The sequence below is a fragment of the Arachis stenosperma genome, chromosome 5, assembly GCF_014773155.1.
Source record: "Arachis stenosperma cultivar V10309 chromosome 5, arast.V10309.gnm1.PFL2, whole genome shotgun sequence".
Lineage (NCBI taxonomy): Eukaryota > Viridiplantae > Streptophyta > Magnoliopsida > Fabales > Fabaceae > Arachis > Arachis stenosperma.
The window spans coordinates 100,169,112-100,191,354 of record NC_080381.1 but is presented as its reverse complement, the minus strand read 5'-3'; the positions used below and the strand labels follow the sequence as shown (position 1 = coordinate 100,191,354).

The window sequence follows — 22,243 nt, the reverse complement described above, 5'->3', positions numbered from 1 at the left end:
CTCAATCAAAACCAACATTTCAAATTAACATTTCCAAATCCATCATTCAAAATCAATAAGAACCAATTTCAAACAAACGTTCAAAATCAACATACTCAGTCATTTTCGCCAGAAACTCAATAAATTGACAAATCAATAATTAACTCAGCCACAACTTCAATCACAGCAGAAAATCATTTCAATCACAGATATTAATTCATTTTCATTAATTCACTAAAATCATCAGATATTCAACTCCAAAATATTTTAAATTTAAAACAATCCCTTACCTCGAAAAGTCGAACCAACGCATTAAAGGAAACCTTTTACCCTCGGTCTGAAAATAATAGCATTAACTTCGACTATGTTCCGCAGGGGTAACAGCCTTAAAGGCACCAGCTAATAATAGTAACTCAACCCTAACATAAAATCGTCGCGTAGAACTCAATAATCTATAACAGAAGAACACAGAGAGGTTTTTAGAGCAAAATACCTACCGCACAAAAAGGAACCAGGAACAAAGCAACGGCAGCTCTGACGGTAACTCGGGCAGCCACAACACTGTCCCCGGCGGCCACGGACATGACTACACAACTCAAAATAGAACTAGATAGAGCGGTGGCAGCCTCCAGCGACTCTGGTGAGCTTCCACAACGACAGTGGTGGCAGGAGCTCAGCGGTGCTAACCGAGGCTTGACGGTGGCAGGAACGGCGGCGGTTGAAGCTCAACAGCAACGGAGACCAGACACAGTGGTGAATCCACCCATGACGGTGACAGCGACGGCTTCACCACCTCCGCGCACGCTCTTTATTCTCCGTTTGTGGCTATGGTTCGCGCTCCCTTCCGTTCGCAGTTCTATTTCTGATGTGGCGCAAGGACGATCGGCGACGACGACCAAATCTCCATTGACGGCAACGAGGATGCCCGGCGGTGGCTTCTCCCTGCGAGTCCTGGCTTGCGCTCGTCACTCTCTCCCAAGGATCCCTCCTCAAATGCTCCCTCTCCTCAGTCCGACAACGACGTGACGGCGGTGGTGAGGCCTAGCGCGCCGGCGCGGTCTTCTTCTCTTCTCTCCTCTGCCTTCCCCAGATCTCCCTTCTCCCTCGGACTCCCCTTTTATGCTTTCTTTGTTTTTCTTCATTTCTTTCTTGGTGAATGGCTGAGGGTTTTAGGCGGTGGATGGCGATGCTGTATGTGTGAGGGATTGGGGATATTTGGGTTAATTAGGATTTGGTAATTCTAATCAAATTAGGGTATATTTTATTAATTTGAAATCTAATTTAATCCCTTGAAATTACTTTAAAAATATTATTTAATTATCAATTTGCTAATTAGATTTTAATCAAGTATCGTAATTTAAAACTAGAGATGATATAATTTATTTTCTTTGTTTATGAAATTAAAATATTAAATTCTAAAATTTCAATTATTTAAACTAAATCATATAAAATTCTTATTCTTTTACAGCTGCTAAATTTTATAATTTAAGTATAAAAAATTATTCAATAATAATGAAATTAAGTAAAATTTATATTTTAATTATCAAAACCTGATTTAATTATTTTTAATAAAATAATTTCTGAAAATAAAATCTCCAATAAATAAATAAATTTGAAATTGGCTCATAATAAAATTTTTCAAAAATTTTTGGGTCTTAAAATTATGTAAAGCTTCTTCTTCAATGTTAATGATTTGGTTGCAATTTTCGGATCTGCTCTGCTACTCGTCATTCTTCTTCTTTTTCTTCTCTGCTGTTTGTCGTTCTTTTCTACTGCTCGTCGTTCTTCTTCCTATTCTTCTTCACTTTCTTCTTCGATATGTGAATTTATCTTCTTCATTTTCATATTTTAATAGGCTATTAAAACAATGAATGATTCAGCTTCACATTAATTGAATAAGAGTGATTTGGATTATTCTTCTGAATCGAATCAACCGGACGAGGTTTTTATTTTTGAATTGAATTGAATGCAATTGCTAAATTCTAGACGCATGTGTTCTGATTTGGATTAAACTGAATTGAATTTAATGGAATGCAATCTCTGAATTTTAGATGCAGGTCTTTCGAATTTGATTTTTTATATATATATATATATATATATATATATATATACAATATTCGAATTTAAATTTATATAATGGATAATGTTCTGTTCATTTAGTTCTATACAATGGTTTCACTTTAATAACATGTTTGGTTTATTATGCAGACTGTTGTTCGAATTTGAAGTTATGTAATGGACAATGTTCTGTTCATTTAGTACTATACAATGGTTTTGTTTTAATAATGTGTTTAGTTTATTATGTAGACTAGGTGTGTTGTGAATGAACAATTTGTCTCAGAGGTTGGAATGACTTTCAGGACACTAGAAGAAACTGAAAAGTTCTGCAAAGGTTATTCCAAACTTGCTGGTTTTTCTACCAAAATAAAGGACACGACTCGGAAGGAAAATGAGATTAAAAATCAACTAATCGTATGCAGTAGAGAGGGGCTCTTGATGTTTAGGTGTTTCTAAAACTGAATATTGATATAAACATTTTTTTTCAAATTAGCGTTCTATAATAGTGCTATATACACTTTTTTCGGTTCATCTAGTGTATTAATTTCGGTTCATTTGTATTTTTGGAGCTCTTAATGTTTGATAAATACCCTGAATCCATTCACTGTGAAGTTAGAACAAAATAGCAACCCAGATAGTTCCAATAGATATATACAATAACATTAGATTTTCCATTAACATTCACATATATACATTAACATTATATTTTCATTAACATTTACATTAATATTCACATATATACATTAAAGAAGAAATGTTTGCTTTCTTAAACAAGTTAAACAAATTAGTAATAATTGCAACGAGTCAAAGAAACTACAACTTATTTACTATCTATATCGCCTGATGTGAATTTTCAAAAAGGGCTTGAGTGGGAAGCAGATGCCTTGGGGAGTCTATGGCTTCAAATTCCTGAATCACTTGGTCTCTTATTTTGTTAATTTTGTTCATTTACCGCTTAGCCTGATATACTCTACTTCAACTCCCTCTCCGTCCTCCATCAAGGATTCTGTCCTAGCATAAACCCTCATTTGGGATATTATTAATCCTTGAAAAGGATACAAAAAGTAAAATCAGGCACAAGGAGTGATTGAATAAAACGTGATAAACATTCAATCAGCAAGAAAAATATTTTCTACATGCAAATGAATTCAAGTGAACACTTAACAATCAAGTGAATGTAAATCACCAACTCCAACGAACCGAACTCCATTCATATTTGAATAAAACGTGATAAACATTCAATTAGCAAGAAAAATATTTCTGCATGCAAAAGAACTTAACTAAACACTTAACAATCAAGTGAATGTAAATCACCAACTACAATGAACCGAGTTATATATCACAAAAAACAAATAACAATACATTTCTATTCGTATGCCCTAGTTATAGAGAAAAAAAATGGAATTAGAATAAGTCAATCTACTAAACGCACCAACTCAATCCACTAAACCTTAAATCAAACTAGGAGAAATCCGAGTTTTGCGCGAAATTAAATGAACATAATAACAATAGTTTGTCTTATACCTTGCGGAGTCTCTATTCTTGTTTTTGTTTGTTTTTTCTTCTTCTTTTCGAAAGCTTGACGCAAATTTGGAGAAGCGGCAGTTTTCGCAGAGAACACGACGAGGTTTGAGAGATTTTGAGAGAGATTTGAAATTTTCCAGTAACGGTTTCGACAGTGAAGAATGAACGTTGTTTCATATTCAAGCGCGAATAATAACGTTTGGGGAGAGGGTTTCCGCGTGTGTATGCACATTTCATTTAATGAGATTGGTTTTTTTGTTTTTGTTTTGAGCTTGCTTGGATGGACTTTGATGAAACATTGCTTGGATATGTACCCCAACTGATTATTATTATTATTGCTACCAAATGCTGCTAATTTAAACCCACAACTAATTCATAAGCCATCATTTAAAATGGATGGTGGCACATATGAAGTAAAAAAAAATTTTGTCCAACATCTATGACGCGCATTCACATTTGAAACCTGAAAGGTAGGTACCTAATGAATGAAAATAGTAACTAATCAACTGCAACATTTACAAGCATTCCATTTACAACAACTATTACAGAAAGCACAAGAAGGACAAGGAAAGCAATAACACCAATTGCAAGATTTGAGACAACTCCAGCAACTGGTTCTTGGTTTTCTAGTTTCTTTTACTGATGATTCTTGCTTTTCATATGGTGTCTGTTGAGAAATATCCGTCTCTGTTGTACTAATTCTTTTTGGTTCCATCAAACTGCAAGAATCCCAAACAGATTTCCATCAGTGTGTTTCTACAATTTGAGATAAAGTTAATCTCGGAACAATTATATAATCCTGTAAATAATGTTCTAATAACAAAATAGATAACAAGGCTTATGAAAGAAAAATAGACAATGCTTGGAATTATTAAAATGTTGATGATGATTACGATAATGTGATTTGATTAGATTATATTTGATTAAATCTTAAGGTGAAATGAATGGGAAAATGAACTATGTAACATAAATAGAAGAGATGTATAACTTCTACAACCATATGCCTAATAATACACAGGAGATGGAAAGGCATGAGAGTCAAGATCAAAGCATTTGTTTGGGCAAGAAACAAAATATGGACTCACGCTGTGATAGTTATTAAAGAATAAATCAAGATTGTCTCAAAAACAGAAACAAATATGGACTCACGCTGGAAAAGAAAAAGATTGCTTTGGGGTGGTTCTGGTAATTTGAGTAAGGTCAACAGTCAAGGATCCGGATGAATTGTCACTTTCTGCTCGTGATAAATCTTTTATTTCATATTGGTCTATACAAGGAATTTCTTCTATCATGAAAGATGCACTTGATGTTCTGTAGATCTGCAGGCTCTCTACGACGTCACTCTGTGTGACATTGCTGATCTCCTCTATTATGGGAGAATGAATGTCCTCACTTATGTCACCAGATTGGGGGACTTCATGGGGCATGCTTACTTCATAATTCACAAATACATGGTCTCTGTTGAAACTAAGATTCCCTACATGAAGGCTAAATAATGATTCATTAGAAGCAACACTCCAGTCCAATGGATTTGCAGGCTTCTCGAATATTGAAGATGGGATCCTAGAAGCATCATATCCTGACGATCGATCCATCACCTGGATGGGAGGTCTTGCAGTTAGTGGAAAATCATTCCTCTTCTGGACACCATAATCTTGAAATGAAGGTGGGGTGGCAACAAGTTTGTTGCCATGCTCAGATTTGACAAAGCTCTCACTACTAGAAGGATAATTTGTTCCATATTTGGATGAGTATTTAGATGTGCTAGATGTGGTGATATCCACATTATCCGAGCTATCACTTGATGATTCTAACATAAAGGAAGAATCCACCTTTCTGGCTGAGTTTGATATGCTTTCAATGCCATTGATTTGTGTGTTAGAAGTATCTTTCTTACCACTTTTAACTCTAGATATAACAATTGTGTGCCTTTCTGAGGTAATACTACTTTCACTTCCGTCAATTATCTCAGGATTTGACTTAGTATGCCTACTCCTTCCACTACGATAAATGATCTCAGGGTTTGAATAAGTATGTCTATTGGTTCCTCTCCAGTCAAATATCACAAGATGTGAATTAATACTCCTATTGCTTTCACTAGTTTCTGAACTTTTCTTTGCACATTTATCATCTACGCCACAATGAAAGGTCTCTAAAGACATCACGAACACTTGTTCTACTTCTCTTCTATAACCCTGCATAATTTTTCTTGAATAATTAGCTCCTCACATGCTTTCCAAATGCATTACTGAATTTACTTCAATTTAAAAGTAGTTTCTATGGTCAGGAAGATGAATGCAAACTTTAGGTTATTTTCATAGTTGATGCAGTCATTGGGGGTGCCTCAAATTATCATTTTCTTCATTTTTAAAATATATGAAAGAGGAAGAATATTAAACAAACAGAGCAAATAAAATGGTCATTCAGGAATATTAGATTATGAAATCTCGATTAAAAAATAATCTATGAATGACAAAAGTATTCTTTATCATTAAAGATAAACAACATGTTGGAATTTTCATATATCTCCGAGTAAGAACACAAAAAAATACCACATCTTCATGCAGCCTAATCGTAATCCAATATTGTCAATTTGTAAAGCTTTTCCATATAGACTTATTTAGCCATCTTGAGATTAATCAATTAAAGGGAAAAAAATTTATTGAAAATAAACAGTTAGATGCACATTTCCATAATCCCATAACATGTAATGTCACCAAGTTGATTGTTAAACTTCCATTAGTTTACCTTCTTAATCCAAAAAATTGAATAGATAAATACTTAATCTTTTAATTTTAGCTTTTATTATTACAAAAAAAAAAAATCAGGCAAATAAACTGGAGAAAGAAATCTAGCATATTATGAAAGTCAAAATGAAGTTAAACCTTATGGAGACCCCAATTATTTAGAAGCCAAAACCTACTATTAAGAATGAAATGAGTTTTGCATGGAAAGGTAAGGAAGATACCTGGAAATGATCATGGACTGGGAAAGCTCGCTTGATGTTGATTTTTGCAATAACGAAATTGTTTGAATTCTAGACGACGAAAAAGGATGTGAGGAAAAATTTGGGATTAGGATTTTTGGAGGGGGAGAATCAGGTAAGACGAGATGTGTTGCAAGGATTTCACTTGTTTTCAATTTCATTCTCCGAATAACTAATTTGCTGTTGCACGCCATAGTATTTTGTTGTATAAACAACTCAAATTCCCAGTGGTTACGCTAACAAATATAACTGTTGAATATCTAATCTAATTGAAGCGAAAACTGAGGTGAAGTCGACTTCTCGTGAAATGATTTGACTGATTTGATTAAATTTTTATGCAACAGTTTTCTAATATCAACTTTACGTAAAGTTGACTTCACCTAAGTTTCCACCTCTAATTTAACATTATTAACACAGAAAACAAAAAAAAATATTATTACTCGCCGCTCAAAGGGCATCATTTTTTTATTGTTTTTAAAAGATTAATTTTTATATTTTTATTTTTAAAATTATAAATTTTATAAAATAATTTAAATATTAAGAATAAAAATATTTAAAAATAAATATAAAAATTTTATAAATTATTTAAATTTTAAAACATAAAATTTAAAAATATAAATTAAATAAAATATTAAAAAAATTATTATATTATTATTATATGTAACAAAATCAAGATAAATATTTATAAAGTAATTACTTATAAATATTATATAAATTTATTTATTTATTTTTTTAACAGTATTAAATTTGAAGTGAAGATAAAATTATATAAGTTTATTCATTTTTTTATATTAACTGACGTTAAGCGGAGAAGTTAATTAGAAAGGATAATATTGGAAAGAAATTTCGGACACTAAATTTATGTATTAAGTTATATATTGTTATAAATATGAATTTATAATAATATTTTTTATTTTTTAAAATTATTAATTTATATTTTTATTATATCCCTTCACTATATCAAATACTATTCTTTCTCTTACTGTATATTATTCTCTATACACATACATGTCATTGTCTCATAACTATATTATATTACTTTGTTCTCCTTTCTCATTTTCTTTCTTTCTCCTTCTACCTTCTCTTCACCCTATCTTTATTAATTATTACCAAATATTATTATCACAACTTTTACTCTTGTTTATTACTTTGATTTATAACTATTTATTCTGTTAACTTTTATGAGTTATTGAAGTTTTGCGAAAAAAATTAAGAGATAAAGTATTTAAAATTTTTGCCCAAATTATCAAAATTTGATGCAAGTAATCATAAAAAACAATATTAAAATATATTATTTTCAACTAAAATAATAAAAATAGTATATAATTGTAAGTTTTTTAACTAATAATTATAAATTTAAGTTGTAGTTTAATATAGTACCATAGAATAGAAGGCCATCATTGCAATCTATATTTGACTACTACTAAATAAGTTTCACATTTATTTTATTGTGCACATTAATTAAACTATATTTTATTATTTTATTTTACATTTTTTGAAATAATGCCATCTTATTATAAGAATGAGATTAATTTTCATAATCTAATGCGAATTTTTTTATTATTTTGTTCATCATTGAATACTACCCATAAAAAATAGTTACTTAGAGTGAAATACTAAATAAAGAGAAATAGAAAAGTTTTAGATTTATCGTTTTGATTTGCTTCTTAATCCTCACTTAATACACTCAAATTTAATAGCTTTGATGGCGGTGATTCTTTATAATTAGTTAGAAAGTTTTAACTTTTTCTTTCTTTCTCTGTCTCTCTATAATTTTGAACAAACTCAATTTTATTATTAAATAATTTTTTAAGTTCAAAATATTTTTAACTTCCTATATAATAAGTATCTTTTAAATTATCTAATACATAAAAGTTGGTGAATTCTACCCAACCCCCTCTAAAACAACATGTAAATTATCTTCTATGACATGGCATATTTTAATTGGATGTTTTGTTTTAATTTGAGTTGATTTAACCCAATAAAAGTTAACATCTTAACTAAAGTAGGACCATTTTGTAATTAAATATTTTTTAAGATGGATAATTATATAAGTTTTGTAAATATTAAAAAGTAAATTTATATTTTTTTACCAAATTATTATTAATTTAATTTGTTCCACCCTTCCATTGAAGAACACCTCTCCTGTTGAGTGAAGTACATTTCTTCCCTTCTAGTGTTCCTTCATACTCAAATTCATTTCTGTTAAGCTTCACTGTTGCCGCTGTTGGGACAAGAAGCGTCTGCTGCCCTTTCACTCGGAACATATTTCTTCCTCCGATCATCTTTAATGACTCGTTGAAGTACCGTCGCAGTGGGTGGTGGTGTTGTTATCGCGGCTTTCCTACAGCCTCCTTACTTCTGTAATTAGGTTTTTATTCTATTCTTTTTTTTTGTTTTATGTCCTTTAATTTTATTCTAAACTGAGTTAATTAGAATTGAAATAGGTAATTGAAACAAGAGTAACTTTAATTTTGACCAAAAACACTTTGGATATTGTTGTGTTATTTTTCTGAATCTTTCATCTTATTATAGTTGTTGATGTTATGTTATTATTGGTTTTTGTGTCTTTTTTTTATTTATCTTCTTGTAATTAATTAGTGATAGAAAGAGTAAGTGTCATGTACCAAATATTTAAAGATGATTATATGGGATTTTGGAGACCATTTGTCAGCGAGTGGCTGAATAGAAAAACAAAAAGTATATAAGCAACAGTTGTTTTGTTGAATTAGGACTTTGCTTGGTGCGTAAAATTAGAACTCGCACAACTTAACTGGCAAGTAGACCGGGTCATCCAAGTAATATCTTAGGTGAGTGAGGGTCGATTCCACGAGAATTATCGAACTGAACAATCAATAGTTATCCTATTGAATTTAGTCAGGCAAACAGTAAAAAATGGTTATTTGTTGAAACGCATAAATCAAATAAGCAAGAAAAGCAATAAAAGGTTTTGTGTAAAATAATGATGAAAAAACAGTTAAGATCTCAGAGATATTTATCTTTTCAAATTAAAACTTCTTACTAACTATTTTAACCAAGGTTTGAAAAACCAGACCGGTCATCAAACCGCTCTAATTACTAGTTCATTGGTTCATTGGTCCAACCGGTTCAACCGGTGGTTCAACCGGAAAAACCGTTTCAGAATAAAATAATAAATAAATTATATATAAACATTATAAAATATAATTATAGTCTAATATAAATCTTAAATATCTTCCAAATTTAAAACATTATATGAAATGTCAACCAAATCCATATGATCTTATCAAAATACAAAGTTAAATAGTGAAAAGAGCAATGGTGCAAACAGCAACAATACAACTAGAAATAATCATTAATCACTCCTAAATTAATTCAAAACAGTAGCATAACAAATAATCACCCCTAAATTAATTCAAAACAGCAGCATAACAAAATCACAAATCACAAATCACAAATCACAAATTCAAAATTCAAAATTCAAAACACTCAGTGCCATAATTCCATAACAAAACAGCAGTATAAGTGCATAACAAGTTAACAACAGCAGCTTAACAAGCCACAATCAATAATCACAAATTTCAAACTCAAATCAGCAGCATTACAAAAGACCCAAGAAATCACAAATCACAAATTCAACCTCAAATCCCTAAAAGAGTAACACAGACTCAACTTTTCACTAACCTCAAATCAGTAAATCAGTAATCAGTAAATCAGTAAATCAGCATTGATCAAACTAAATGTATACCAGCTACCTTCAATTTATTTTTGTATTTTGCAACCCCTGGTTTTGTTTTGCAGTTTTGCTTCCTTCCACTTGATCACATTAGATGTATTGAATCTAATTGGTGCAGCCCCACTTGCCCATTAATGTCTCCCACAATTTGGTGCAGAGGATTGCATATTCAGCTTGACAAAAATGTTAGAGCTTCCATTTCCACCAACCTCGGAAGTTCAACCTGAAATCCTTGAAAACAGAGTAACACAGACTCAACTTTCCACTAACCTCAAATCAGTAAATCAGTAATCACAATAAAAATAGGAGGATCGACAAGCATGTTATTATTCACAGAAGCTAAGAACAATGAAAAATGGAGAAAGATTCAACAGTTTTCAACCCAATTTTAACAAAGCTCATCACAATCATTAACAACAATAAAAAGCATTGAAGGAACAGTGAATCAGTAACATAGGCAGTGCAAATTTAAAATTTAAAAGCTATCAATTCAAAATTTATCATCAAATACAATCAGAAAGCAAAGCCAATCAACCAAGCACTGAATGAGCATTCTGTTCTGATTATGTGACTGGGAAGCAACAAATTCAGCAACAAATTCAAGTTACAGCAACAAAAACATAATAGAAAATCGTTTATGGTTTCTATTGTATATTGGAAATTTTGCTATTAATTGTTTATGATTTTGACGAATGAATTTTTGCCGGTATAGAAATTATCAAGTAGTCAATCGTAGTATAGTCTAAACCGACACAAAACCCATCATCAAACAAATCTACAATCTATAATCGAGAGTATTAGTCCCGAGTCGTTCTTCCCTAGGAATGCTACAAGGATGCATGTATTGGTTAAGTGGTCTTTTTGTGGCTTGAAGAGTGTGGCATAAAAGTGTGAATAAAAGAAAACAACAATCAATCAATATTAAAAGCCTTGGCCAAGGTTGAACATTGGAAGTTCCATCACTATAGCTTCCCTCAATTGTGATAACAAAGAAGTGTTGCTTTACTTAGTTGACCCCTAATTATAGAGGAAAGTCAAGTAAAAGTAATTAACTCAAGTCACAAGTCCTAGTCTTACCCTAGGGAAGTCTAGCTTTAGTGCACTCTAAGTCAATTAGCAATCCTCAATTCTTAATCAACAATTGACATCCATTATTCAAGTGTCTCCAATGACTCAACCACTAGGCCAAGTGAGGGAATGCTACTCCATATCTAAAGTTGGCATTTTCTCAAACACTTGGAGAGCAAGAATGAAAGACATAGTAAAATTGAGAAGAGATTTAGAATCAAAGCAATTCAACACAAGAGATTAACAACAATTAACAATGAACAACAATGGAAATGAGATCTTCAATGAATCAATAGAATCCAAAACAACAAAGTTAAACCTAAGATCTACAAGAATTGAACAATTACAAACACTAATTGAGATTAGAGAAGATGATCTACAATATGAACAAAGTAAATTGAGTGTTGTAATAGATCTCACCAAAGAATGGTTGAGAATTGAGAAAATGAAGATGAATCCTAGAGAGAAGTTGGAGTTTCTCTCTCTACAAATGTGACTAACTAAAACTATCTATCTAAGGATGTAAAATTAGTCTATGGATGTGAATGTGTGTCAATCCCCTTCAATCCTTGGCTCTTATATGCATTTTGGCGCCAAAGTTGGTTGCTGAAACCTTCCCAAAATCGCCAAGCACGTGCTGCAATAAAGGAATCACGTGTGGACTACGACGCGTGCGCGCAAGGTACGCGTGCGCGTCCCTGGCTAATTCTGCGACGTGCGCGCGCGCGCCTTGTGCGCGTACGCGTGCTTGGCCGAGATCAATTCTTTGGCTTTTTGTGCTTCTCTCCACTTGCATGCTTCCTTCCTTGCTTCTTCTGATCCATGCTTAGCCTATTTCATCCTGAGATTACTAACAAACACATCAAGGCATCTTATGGAATCAAAGAAGAACTAGAATTCATCAAAATAAGGCTTAAAAAGCATGTTTTTACACTTAGGCACAAATACGGGAGAGATAACAAAACCATGCTAATTTATAGGCTAAATGTGACAAAAGGTTATCAAAATACTCTAAATTCAATGCAAAACAAACCGTCAAATTGGGGTTTGTCAACCTCCCCACACTTAGACCTTAGCATGTCCTCATGCTAAAATAAGAAGGAACTAAGGGTTATGACATTTATTTGGATGCAACTAAACTATGTGAATCCTATTTAAAGGTAATTATCTAAGCGAATGGAAATGCTTAGTTCAAACAAATCAATTCCCAAGAGAGCATGTGTAAGCACAAGAGCTAGGCAATAGGAATTAAGTCCAAACCACAATTGTATTGAATTATCAAAAAGAGTTTAAACTTGCAAGAATATAGACAATATGGGTGAACACATGTGATTGAACTTTTGAACCCTCACCGGATGTGTATCCGCTCTATTCACTCAAGTGTTTAAGGGTTAATTCACTCAATTCTCTTCTAATCATGTTTTCCAAAATTTGATTTTCTTCTAACAATCAACACTTATTCAATGCATGCATACATTCATCATGAGGTCTTTCATTTAGGTTGTAATGGGGTTAGGGTCAAGGTAGGATCATTTATGGTTAAGTGGACTAGGATTGAATCTTTGATTAACATAGACTTTCCCACCTAACTATATAATGACCTATACAAGTTCAAACTACTCTAACTACCCATTCTTCACTTTTTCACATACTCATGTATTCCTTTTTAATTTCACAACACCTATGCATTGATTTTTTTTTTTGGACTATACTTTGATTTGGGGCATTTTGTCCCCTTTTTATTCCTTTCTCTCTTTTTTTTTTCTTTTTTTTTTCTTTCTTTTTCTATATATATATATATATATTTTTTTTTTCATATTTTTTTTCTTTTTTTCTTTTGTTTTTCTCATCATTTCATTCCTTTTTTTATACACAAGAATCTCAATGCATAAGGTTTTACATTTGATCAATACATGAGTATGTACCCAATTCCCAATATTTTCAATAACAATACAAAATTACCCTTTTATTCATCCAATGTCCCAAGGTTCCCACACTTGAATGATACTCACACACTCTAGCCTAAGCTAATCAAAGATCCAAATAAGGACATTTATTGTCTTTCGCTTTAAGGCTTGTAATGTGCTAAAATTAAGAACAAGTGGGTTAATCGTAGGCTCAAATTGGCTAACAAAGGAATATAAAAGGGTTGGCTATTTGGATAAGTGAGCTAAATTCAATGATGGCCTCAATCATGTAAATGCATAAATACAAGAGATAAATGGACATATAGAATCAAGCAAATCAAGGATCATAATCATAGAAAGAGAGCAATTTCACACAAGAAATGGTAAATAAGTGGTTATAAAATGTAACCACATCAATAGGCTCAAGTCTCACAAGCTTGTGTTCTTAATTCAATACATGCTTCACAAAGTATGAAATTCAAGCAAGTTTCACCAAAAATTTTCTTTCAATCAATTGGGTCAATGCCCTATATTTAAACTCCTTGGAAAATTTCAATGTTTGACTAAGCATTGTTGTGATTGAAAAATTCAAAGATTTTCTTAGTTCACCCTTCCCTTTTTCACTCAAAATCAAGTTCTTATGCAAAAAGGGTGACTAAGTATTTGCAATTCAAAGTATGATTTCTAATCACGATCTCAACTAAAAATAAAGATATGCAAAAATGTATAAAGAAAAATCCAACTAAAAGTATGAAATCTATCATCTAAAACATCCAAGGATATCCATAAGCATCAAAGTATCTAAAATCCAAAATAAATCCAAAATAAGCAGTAAAAGTATCAAGCAGTAAAAGTATCTAAAATAAACTCAAAATACATCAAATATACACAAAAGGTGTGCAAAGTGAGATAGCTAGAAAAGTGGCTAAAATGTTCACCGGTATCTAATGATGCCACCGGCTACCTCCCCACACTTAAGATCAAGCATCGTCCTCGATGCTAATCCTGAGGATCCGGGATAGGTACACCGGTAGGCTCTGGCTGTGGCGGTGGTACCAGCTGAGACTCCTGTGTCTGAGGTGGTGCCTCCATATGTGCTGGCTCAGCCACATGAACACCCTCAGTCTGTAAATCTGCGTGCTCCTCCTCATGGGTCTCCTCATCAGAACCGGAAGACTCTGGTAGAGGTGGCAGCTCAAGGCCCTGGGCCACGAACATCTGGTCAATCCGATCCAGGTGACGCATGATCTAGCGCTGGCTGCGCTCCATGTACCGGAAGAGACGCTGAACTAACAGGTAAAGCGGCTGAGGTGCGGCTGCGGTAGATGCTCCTGCAGGGGCTGAGGATGAAGAGGGTCCAGCTCCCTCAACTGCTGCTCTGGCTCGAGATCGACGGCGCGAGGCGGGCCTCTCGTGCACCCAGGATCCCCACGGAATAGTAACTAGCTCCTTCTGAGGGAGCGGTGGAGGTGGTGATACATCATCCTGATGCCACGGAACTCCGGCCCGCTGAATCATCTGAGTGACCAAGACCGGAAAAGGAAAGAGACCTCGGATGTGGGCCCTCCACATGAACCGCCTGATCAGCTGGGGGTAATAAACATCTCTCCCCTCCATCACACAGCTGATCAAGATCAACATGGCAACTGGGATCTCTGTGAAATGAGTCGTAGGCATGACGTAATGAGTGAAGATCTGCTGCCAAGTCTTGGCCTCTCGGCTCAGATAACTAAAGTGCATCCCCTTGGGTGCCGTGTTATCGGCATCCATAACCCAAGGGGCATCCGGAGTAGCTACCACTGCCCTCAATGCCTCAAAATCAAAAGTCATGCAGTGAAGGTCTATCTCGGCCTGCATGAATGCATCAGTGTCACTGGTCCTAGGCCGGCAAGTAAGGGCATCCTCTATGGCCTGCTCTGTGATGGGTACCTCAATCCCCCTAACAAGTACCGAATCAAGGGTGTGGCAGAAAAAATTGCAATAGAACTCCTGCACCCAAGATCGGTTCACCCGGCTCAATTCCCTATCCAAAAAGGCCAAACCCATCCGGTCAATACGCTGGTGGATGATGTCGGTCAAATCTGATGGAATAACCAGCTTCTTTTCAGTATTCAGATTCTTTGAATTGTAGCTTGGGAATCTGAGTTCACAGTAGAGATTGGGGAATTTGACCGTATCCTGAGCCGGTAGTAATTGGTTTGCTTTATCCATGTCATGTAGAGGGTTTTGAGCATAGGCAAGCAGTGAAGCAAAAGTGGGGTTTGGTGTTTTCTTCCTCTTTTTGGAAGATGATGCTTTTCCTTTCCCTTTATCCGACATCCTGAAAAGTAGAATAGGATATAGGCAATTAAACACTTAGCATGAAGCAAGTAAAACATTTTCAGGCTGTAAGATAGATGGCAAGCAAACATGATGTGAATTAAACTTGAAACATGGACATCAAGTAAGAATCAGAGAACATAGCCATAAACCAAGAATTCAATGTTTCCAACAATGTGCACAATTTATAAGGAATAGGCATGTTCATCATCATGGCTCAAAGTGATGGTCAAAAGGGTTAAAAATGCAAGTGAATGTCAATTCCAGGAGTTAGATAAAAAAACGGAAATTAGCCCAATTATGAACTTGCGTGCATTAGGCAAATGTTCAAAGAATTAATATGCCAAGTTCAATTTGTCAATAAAGACTAGAAAGAAAATAATTCTTGAAAATTGGGCAGCATTCCGGCTTAAAATTGGACGTTCCCGGATTGTAACATAGCACAAGCAGCATGAATACAATATCAACCAATCACAGTAGCAATAAGAAAGCATCCAGGCAGCACAAATTGCATACAGAGCAACTCAAATTTGGCACTTAGCAAACAAGCAAACAAACAAAAAATAAACATAAACGGAGCACTTATCAGGCCTATAATCCTCTATCCAGCCCTAGCTACCTAACCGCAATTATTTCTAACTAATCCTAACATGCAAAGGTCTAAGTCTAACTAACTAACATGCATTTACAGTAATTAACCATAAACGAACAGTAAAAAGGAAAAAAAAAAACAGAAAAAAGATAACAAAAATGGAGCAGGAACCTGGGAGCAGAGAAGAACTAAGAATGGAAAGAAAACTGGGGAGTGGAATAGGGCCAGGAGCTGCGCCGCCGTTGACGGTGGCGGTGAGTGGGTGACGGCAGTGGCGGTTTTGCAAGAGAGCAGGGGGAGAGAGAGAGGCGGCGAGTGGATGAGAGAGAGAGAGAGAGCGAATGGGAGTGGTTGTATTGAGAGAAGGAAAGAGGGTGCCCGTCCGGTGGTGGTTGCCGGTGGAGCAACAGTGGCGGCCGAAGTGGGAGGAAGAAGGGAGGAATCGGAGATGGGGGGTGGTGATAGGGAGAAGAAGAGGGAGGAGAGGGAAGGTGGGGTAGCCGGTGGTGAGACAAAGAGAGAGGTTGCCCGTCCGGCGGTGGCTGCCGGCAGAGCAACAGTGGCGGAGGGGGTTAGAAGAAGAAGAAGATGGAAATGGGGTTTTTGCGCGACTGCGCAGTGCGCGTCGCGCATTAGGTCATCATCATTTTGAATTGACGCGCGCGCGCACCTTGCGCGTCCACGCGCATTAAGGAATCTAGGGACCTACGCGTGCGCGCACAATGCGCCCACGCGTGGACGATCAAAATAGGCAAGGATGCGTGCGCGTACCGTGCGCGCACGCGTGCAAGGAGTTGAGCTGGAGGCCTAAGGTTGGCCCATATGAGGCCTAACTCTCTGGTCAATGGCCTGGGGGTTGCACTACCAGGCCTGCGCGTACGCGGTATGTGCGCGTCCGCGTATAGTTGGCAGTTTGCCATAGGGCGCACAAGCGCGATACGTGCGCTCGCATCCTTTTCTTCTCTTGGCTGATGGACGCGCACGCGGCATGTACGCGTCCGCTCGAGTTGAGTTGGGCCAGGGGCTTATTGTTTGCCCAGAGCCGGCTCAACTCTCTGGGTGTTGGCCCAGAAGTTGCAGCAGCCGATTGACGCGTACGCGGCAGGTGTGCGTACGCGTGTGTTTCCTTATAGTTGTATGGACGCGCACGCACGTAGTGCGCATCAGCGTGGAGTGAGTTGGGCTTGAGGCACAATGCTGGCCTATGAGAGGCCCAACTCTCTGGAATATGGGTGATGATGCATCCGCTCATGGACGCGTGCGCGTACATGGTGCGCGCGCGTCCACCCCCTCTTTTTTTTTTTTTTTTTTGAAATGCCTAAAAGCTCTAATTGCCCAAAGACTCCCCATGGTTCCTACAACTCCTTATTTAGTCAAAATCACACACTTTCTAAAATGCAAGTTGGTTTTGAGATTTATTCTATTTCTACTAAGCACAACATACATGTTAATATTCTAGCAACTAGTGTACACAAACAAGCTAATTATGAAGTGAAAAACTACCTACAATGGTAACTCAAATCTCTTATTAAACCAAATTAAAAGAGTATGGAAAGAGTTTACCATGGTGGGGTGTCTCCCACCTAGCACTTTTAGTTAAAGTCCTTAAGTTGGACATTTTGAGATGCTTGTTGTCATGGTGGCTTATGTTTGTACTCTTCTTCGAATTCCCACCAGTGTTTGCTCTTCCAATAGCCTCCGGGATCCCAATTTAAACGTACAAGGCCTTCAAGGGGGCCTAAGCAAGTAACGAGGCCCTTAAGTTGATAGCGGTCTATGTATGTTCCGGGGTCCCATACTTTATTCGTCAACCCCTTTTCTTCTTGATCTTCATGCTTCCAATAGGGTGACAAACTTATTGAATTCTCTTTGTAACTCATACTCATCATCCTCGTTCCATTGAATTTGGCTTCACTCCACTTTTGAAACTCTAAGTTTGATCTTCCATCCCTTATGCTCCTTGATTCAAATTGTCCACCAACATCTAATCCGTTCTTACTTTCTAGCCCACAAAGAGTTCTAAGTTGACCGTCCGTTTCTAACAACGCATATTGATATGGGCCAAGAAAATTAAAGGATGAGATGATTACCCACACAATTTGTGATTGGGACGGCGACTTAGCAAGGAAGATATTCAATGATCTTGACATTGTAGGTTCCACTTCCTTTGGCTTCTCCATGATGATTTCCATCTTTTGATAACTCTTTTTAAATTCTTCTTGTTTGCTAACTTCCTTCAAACCTTTATCATTGATCAAGTTATGTGTTGGAGGTTGCGCACCCTCCTCAATATTGGCTTCACATTCGAAGGGGGAAGCTTCAACAAGATCACCATTGTCACTTGATGTAGAGTTATTTTCGTTGATGGAACTTCCTTCTTGTTCAACCTCCTCTAGGTCTTCTTCCACTTCTTTATCTTCAACAATCTTCATTTCCTCCGCTTGTTGCAACACACACTCCATTTCCTTGTGCCCAACTTGAGACTCTAAAGTCTCCCTCATGCCTCCCTCTTTGGTTACTTTCTCACAATCATCCGTGAACTCATTTCGCTTGTGATATGAATCCCAAGAATCTATCTTTTGACGGATGGTTGCTTGAAGTTGATCCATTTCTTCCTTGAAACGATCCCTTAATTCTTGTTCCGCTTTACTAACATAAGTAGGATCATATTGCTCTTGGATTAATGGACATTGATATGCTTCCATGGAGGTTTGTGGCGGAGAGGAGAAATCATAATATGGTTGGAAAGAAGATTCATCAAAGCTTTGAGGTGGGAAGTCATTTTGGTTATAGGTAGAGGGTGAAATTATACGGGACGTAAATTCTTGGAGGGTAGAGGTGAAACTAGTGAAGGCGGTTTGGAGCTCTTCTTGCTCTTGATGAATGATACCAAGTGTATCATTTATGGGGACTTGGGTTGGAGGATAAAAATGTTGGAGTGGTGGTGATTCAAGGGTTGCTTGTTCATAATCGTCACAAGGGTATGCATAGGGGGGATATAGATTTGGATCATATGTGGGCACTTGGTGGAAATAAGGTGTGGGTTGAGAATATGGTGCATAGAATGGTGGTGGTTGAGTGGTATAACCATGATAAGAATCATCATATCCATAGGAATGATATGCATTATAGGAAGGATTACCATCGTAGTAACTTGAGGGGGAAGGTGGCCATAATGATTGCTCATATGGATATGGCTCCCCTCCTAAGAATTCATCTCTCCTATAATGTGAGCCATCATTCAAGTTTTCATCGCCTACAAAATAGTCATAGTTATATCCAAAACCACAAGGATGAGAATTCATAGTGGCAAATAGAAACAAAGCCAATAGAGATCTTAAAACTAACAAAAACTAACAAACAAACAAAAGACAAACATATTCACAATATTCACATATTTACATTAACCAAAGACATGGCACTCATGCGCATTCCCCGGCAACGGCGCCATTTTGACGAATGATTTTTTGCCGGTATAGAAATTATCAAGTAGTCAATCGTAGTATAGTCTAAACTGACGCAAAACCCATCATCAAACAAATCTACAATCTATAATCGAGAGTATTAGTCCCGAGTCGTTCTTCCCTAGGAATGCTACAAGGATGCATGTATTGGTTAAGTGGTCTTTTTGTGGCTTGAAGAGTGTGGCATAAAAGTGTGAATAAAAGAAAATAACAATCAATCAATATTAAAAGCCTTGGCCAAGGTTGAACATTGGAAGTTCCATCACTATAGCTTCCCTCAATTGTGATAATAAAGGAGTGTTGCTTTACTTAGTTGACCCCTAATTATAGAGGAAAGTCAAGTAAAAGTAATTAACTCAAGTCACAAGTCCTAGTCTTACCCTAGGGAAGTCTAGCTTTAGTGCACTCTAAGTCAATTAGCAATCCTCAATTCTTAATCAACAATTGACATCCATTATTCAAGTGTCTCCAATGACTCAACCACTAGGCCAAGTGAGGGAATGCTACTCCATATCTAAAGTTGGCATTTTCTCAAACACTTGGAGAGCAAGAATGAAAGACATAGTAAAATTGAGAAGAGATTTAGAATCAAAGCAATTCAACACAAGAGATTAACAACAATTAACAATGAACAACAATGGAAATGAGATCTTCAATGAATCAATAGAATCCAAAACAACAAAGTTAAACCTAAGATCTACAAGAATTGAACAATTACAAACACTAATTGAGATTAGAGAAGCTGATCTACAATATGAACAAAGTAAATTGAGTGTTGTAATAGATCTCACCAAAGAATGGTTGAGAATTGAGAAAATGAAGATGAATCCTAGAGAGAAGTTGGAGTTTCTCTCTCTACAAATGTGACTAACTAAAACTATCTATCTAAGGATGTAAAATTAGTCTATGGATGTGAATGTGTGTCAATCCCCTTCAATCCTTGGCTCTTATATGCATTTTGGCGCCAAAGTTGGTTGCTGAAACCTTCCCAAAATCGCCAAGCACGTGCTGCATAAAGGAATCACGTGCGGACTACGACGCATGCGCGCACGGTACGCGTGCGCGTCCCTGGCTAATTCTGCGATGTGCGCGCGCGCGCCTTGTGCACGGACGCGTGCTTGGCCGAGATCAATTCTTTGGCTTTTTGTGCTTCTCTCCACTTGCATGCTTCCTTCCTTGCTTCTTCTGATCCATGCTTAGCCTATTTCATCCTGAGATTACTAACAAACATATCAAGGCATCTTATGGAATCAAAGAAGAACTAGAATTCATCAAAATAAGGCTTAAAAAGCATGTTTTTACACTTAGGCACAAATACGGGAGAGATAACAAAACCATGCTAATTTATAGGCTAAATGTGACAAAAGGTTATCAAAATACTCTAAATTCAATGCAAAACAAACCGTCAAATTGGGGTTTGTCAACAGTGGAGCCACAAAACACACAACAACACACTAGAAGCCAGAAGCCACAGCAGAAAGCCAAAGCCAGAGAAAATCAATGCTTTCAACAAAAACACAAAACCCTATCATCATTGAATGATTTGTTGATTTCAGAACAGAGAGTCACATAATAAAACGAAAAACGAAGAACAAGGGCACACCAAAGCCACTGACCTTCGAGAGGGCGACGGCGACAAGACGACGGCAAGCAGGACGAATCCGATGGAGGATGGGCACCGAGCGAGGAAAAAGACAGCGAACAGGGGGTTTGACTTGGATAATGCCAACAGACGAAGAGAGACTCCTTGGTGACAAACCCCTGACTGCTACAGATGGCGACAAACAACAGCGACAAACAATGGTGACAACACGACGGCGGCCGAGCTCAAGGAAGAAGCAGTGCGCCTGCGACTGGTTACTGCGAACAGATCGAAGACTTGGAGAACTCCCCTGACTGTGACGTACGAAGACTCGAGGAGACAAGCCCCTGACTGCGACGGATGGCGGCAAACACGGCTCCTCCCTGCGGCGGTGGTGGCGGTGGTGGCGGCTAGGGTTTTTCCCTGGTTGAGGCCAAGCGTGTTCTGCACTTCTGCTCGAAGGAATAAGGAAGGAGATGGTGAAGGGCGTTTTGTTTCTCCCCTTAAGCGCGAAACGGCGCCGTTTTATTCAAACCGGGCGGTTCCGGTTCCGGTTTGACCTGCCGATTTTTGTGCGGTTTAACGGTTTATATCCGGTTTTATAATTTTCGGTTTTAGGCATCAAACCAAACCGTTTATGTCTCTGGTTCGCGGTTGAACCGGTCGAACCGACCGATCCGGTCCGGTTTTCAAAACATTGATTTTAACAACGAATAATTCATTTTATGAAAAACATACCAATAATTCAAATAATTATATCTAATTTAAATTCTAAAATAAATATATTAACTACGTTATATAAAACACAGTTTAAATTCAAAATATTAATTACTTAAATTAAATCATATAATTTTTTCTTATTTTTTTATTGTGAAAACTTTAATTTCAATTATACAAAATAACCATCTACAATAAAAATTGTGCAAAAATATTATCTTAAATTCAAAGTATTCATAAAATTAATTTAATCTTCCTTAATAAATTAATTTCTATGAATGAAGAGCTCAAATTAATAATATAAATCATAACTTATTCACAATATCAGTTAA

The 22,243-nt window shown here is 36.3% G+C and overlaps 1 protein-coding gene across 1 annotated transcript; it reads right to left on the bottom strand.

The window, feature by feature from the left end:
- Window positions 1–3,928: 3,928 nt before the first annotated feature.
- Window positions 3,929–6,747, bottom strand: LOC130983084 (uncharacterized). Its single transcript, XM_057907266.1, has 3 exons — window positions 6,530–6,747; window positions 4,711–5,756; window positions 3,929–4,280 (listed from the first exon to the last, which is right to left on the bottom strand). The coding sequence occupies exons 2-3, from the start codon at window positions 5,721–5,723 to the stop codon at window positions 4,064–4,066; spliced, it is 1,230 nt and encodes a 409-aa protein (XP_057763249.1). The 5' UTR covers window positions 5,724–5,756; window positions 6,530–6,747; the 3' UTR covers window positions 3,929–4,063.
- Between the last annotated feature and the right edge of the window lie 15,496 nt (window positions 6,748–22,243).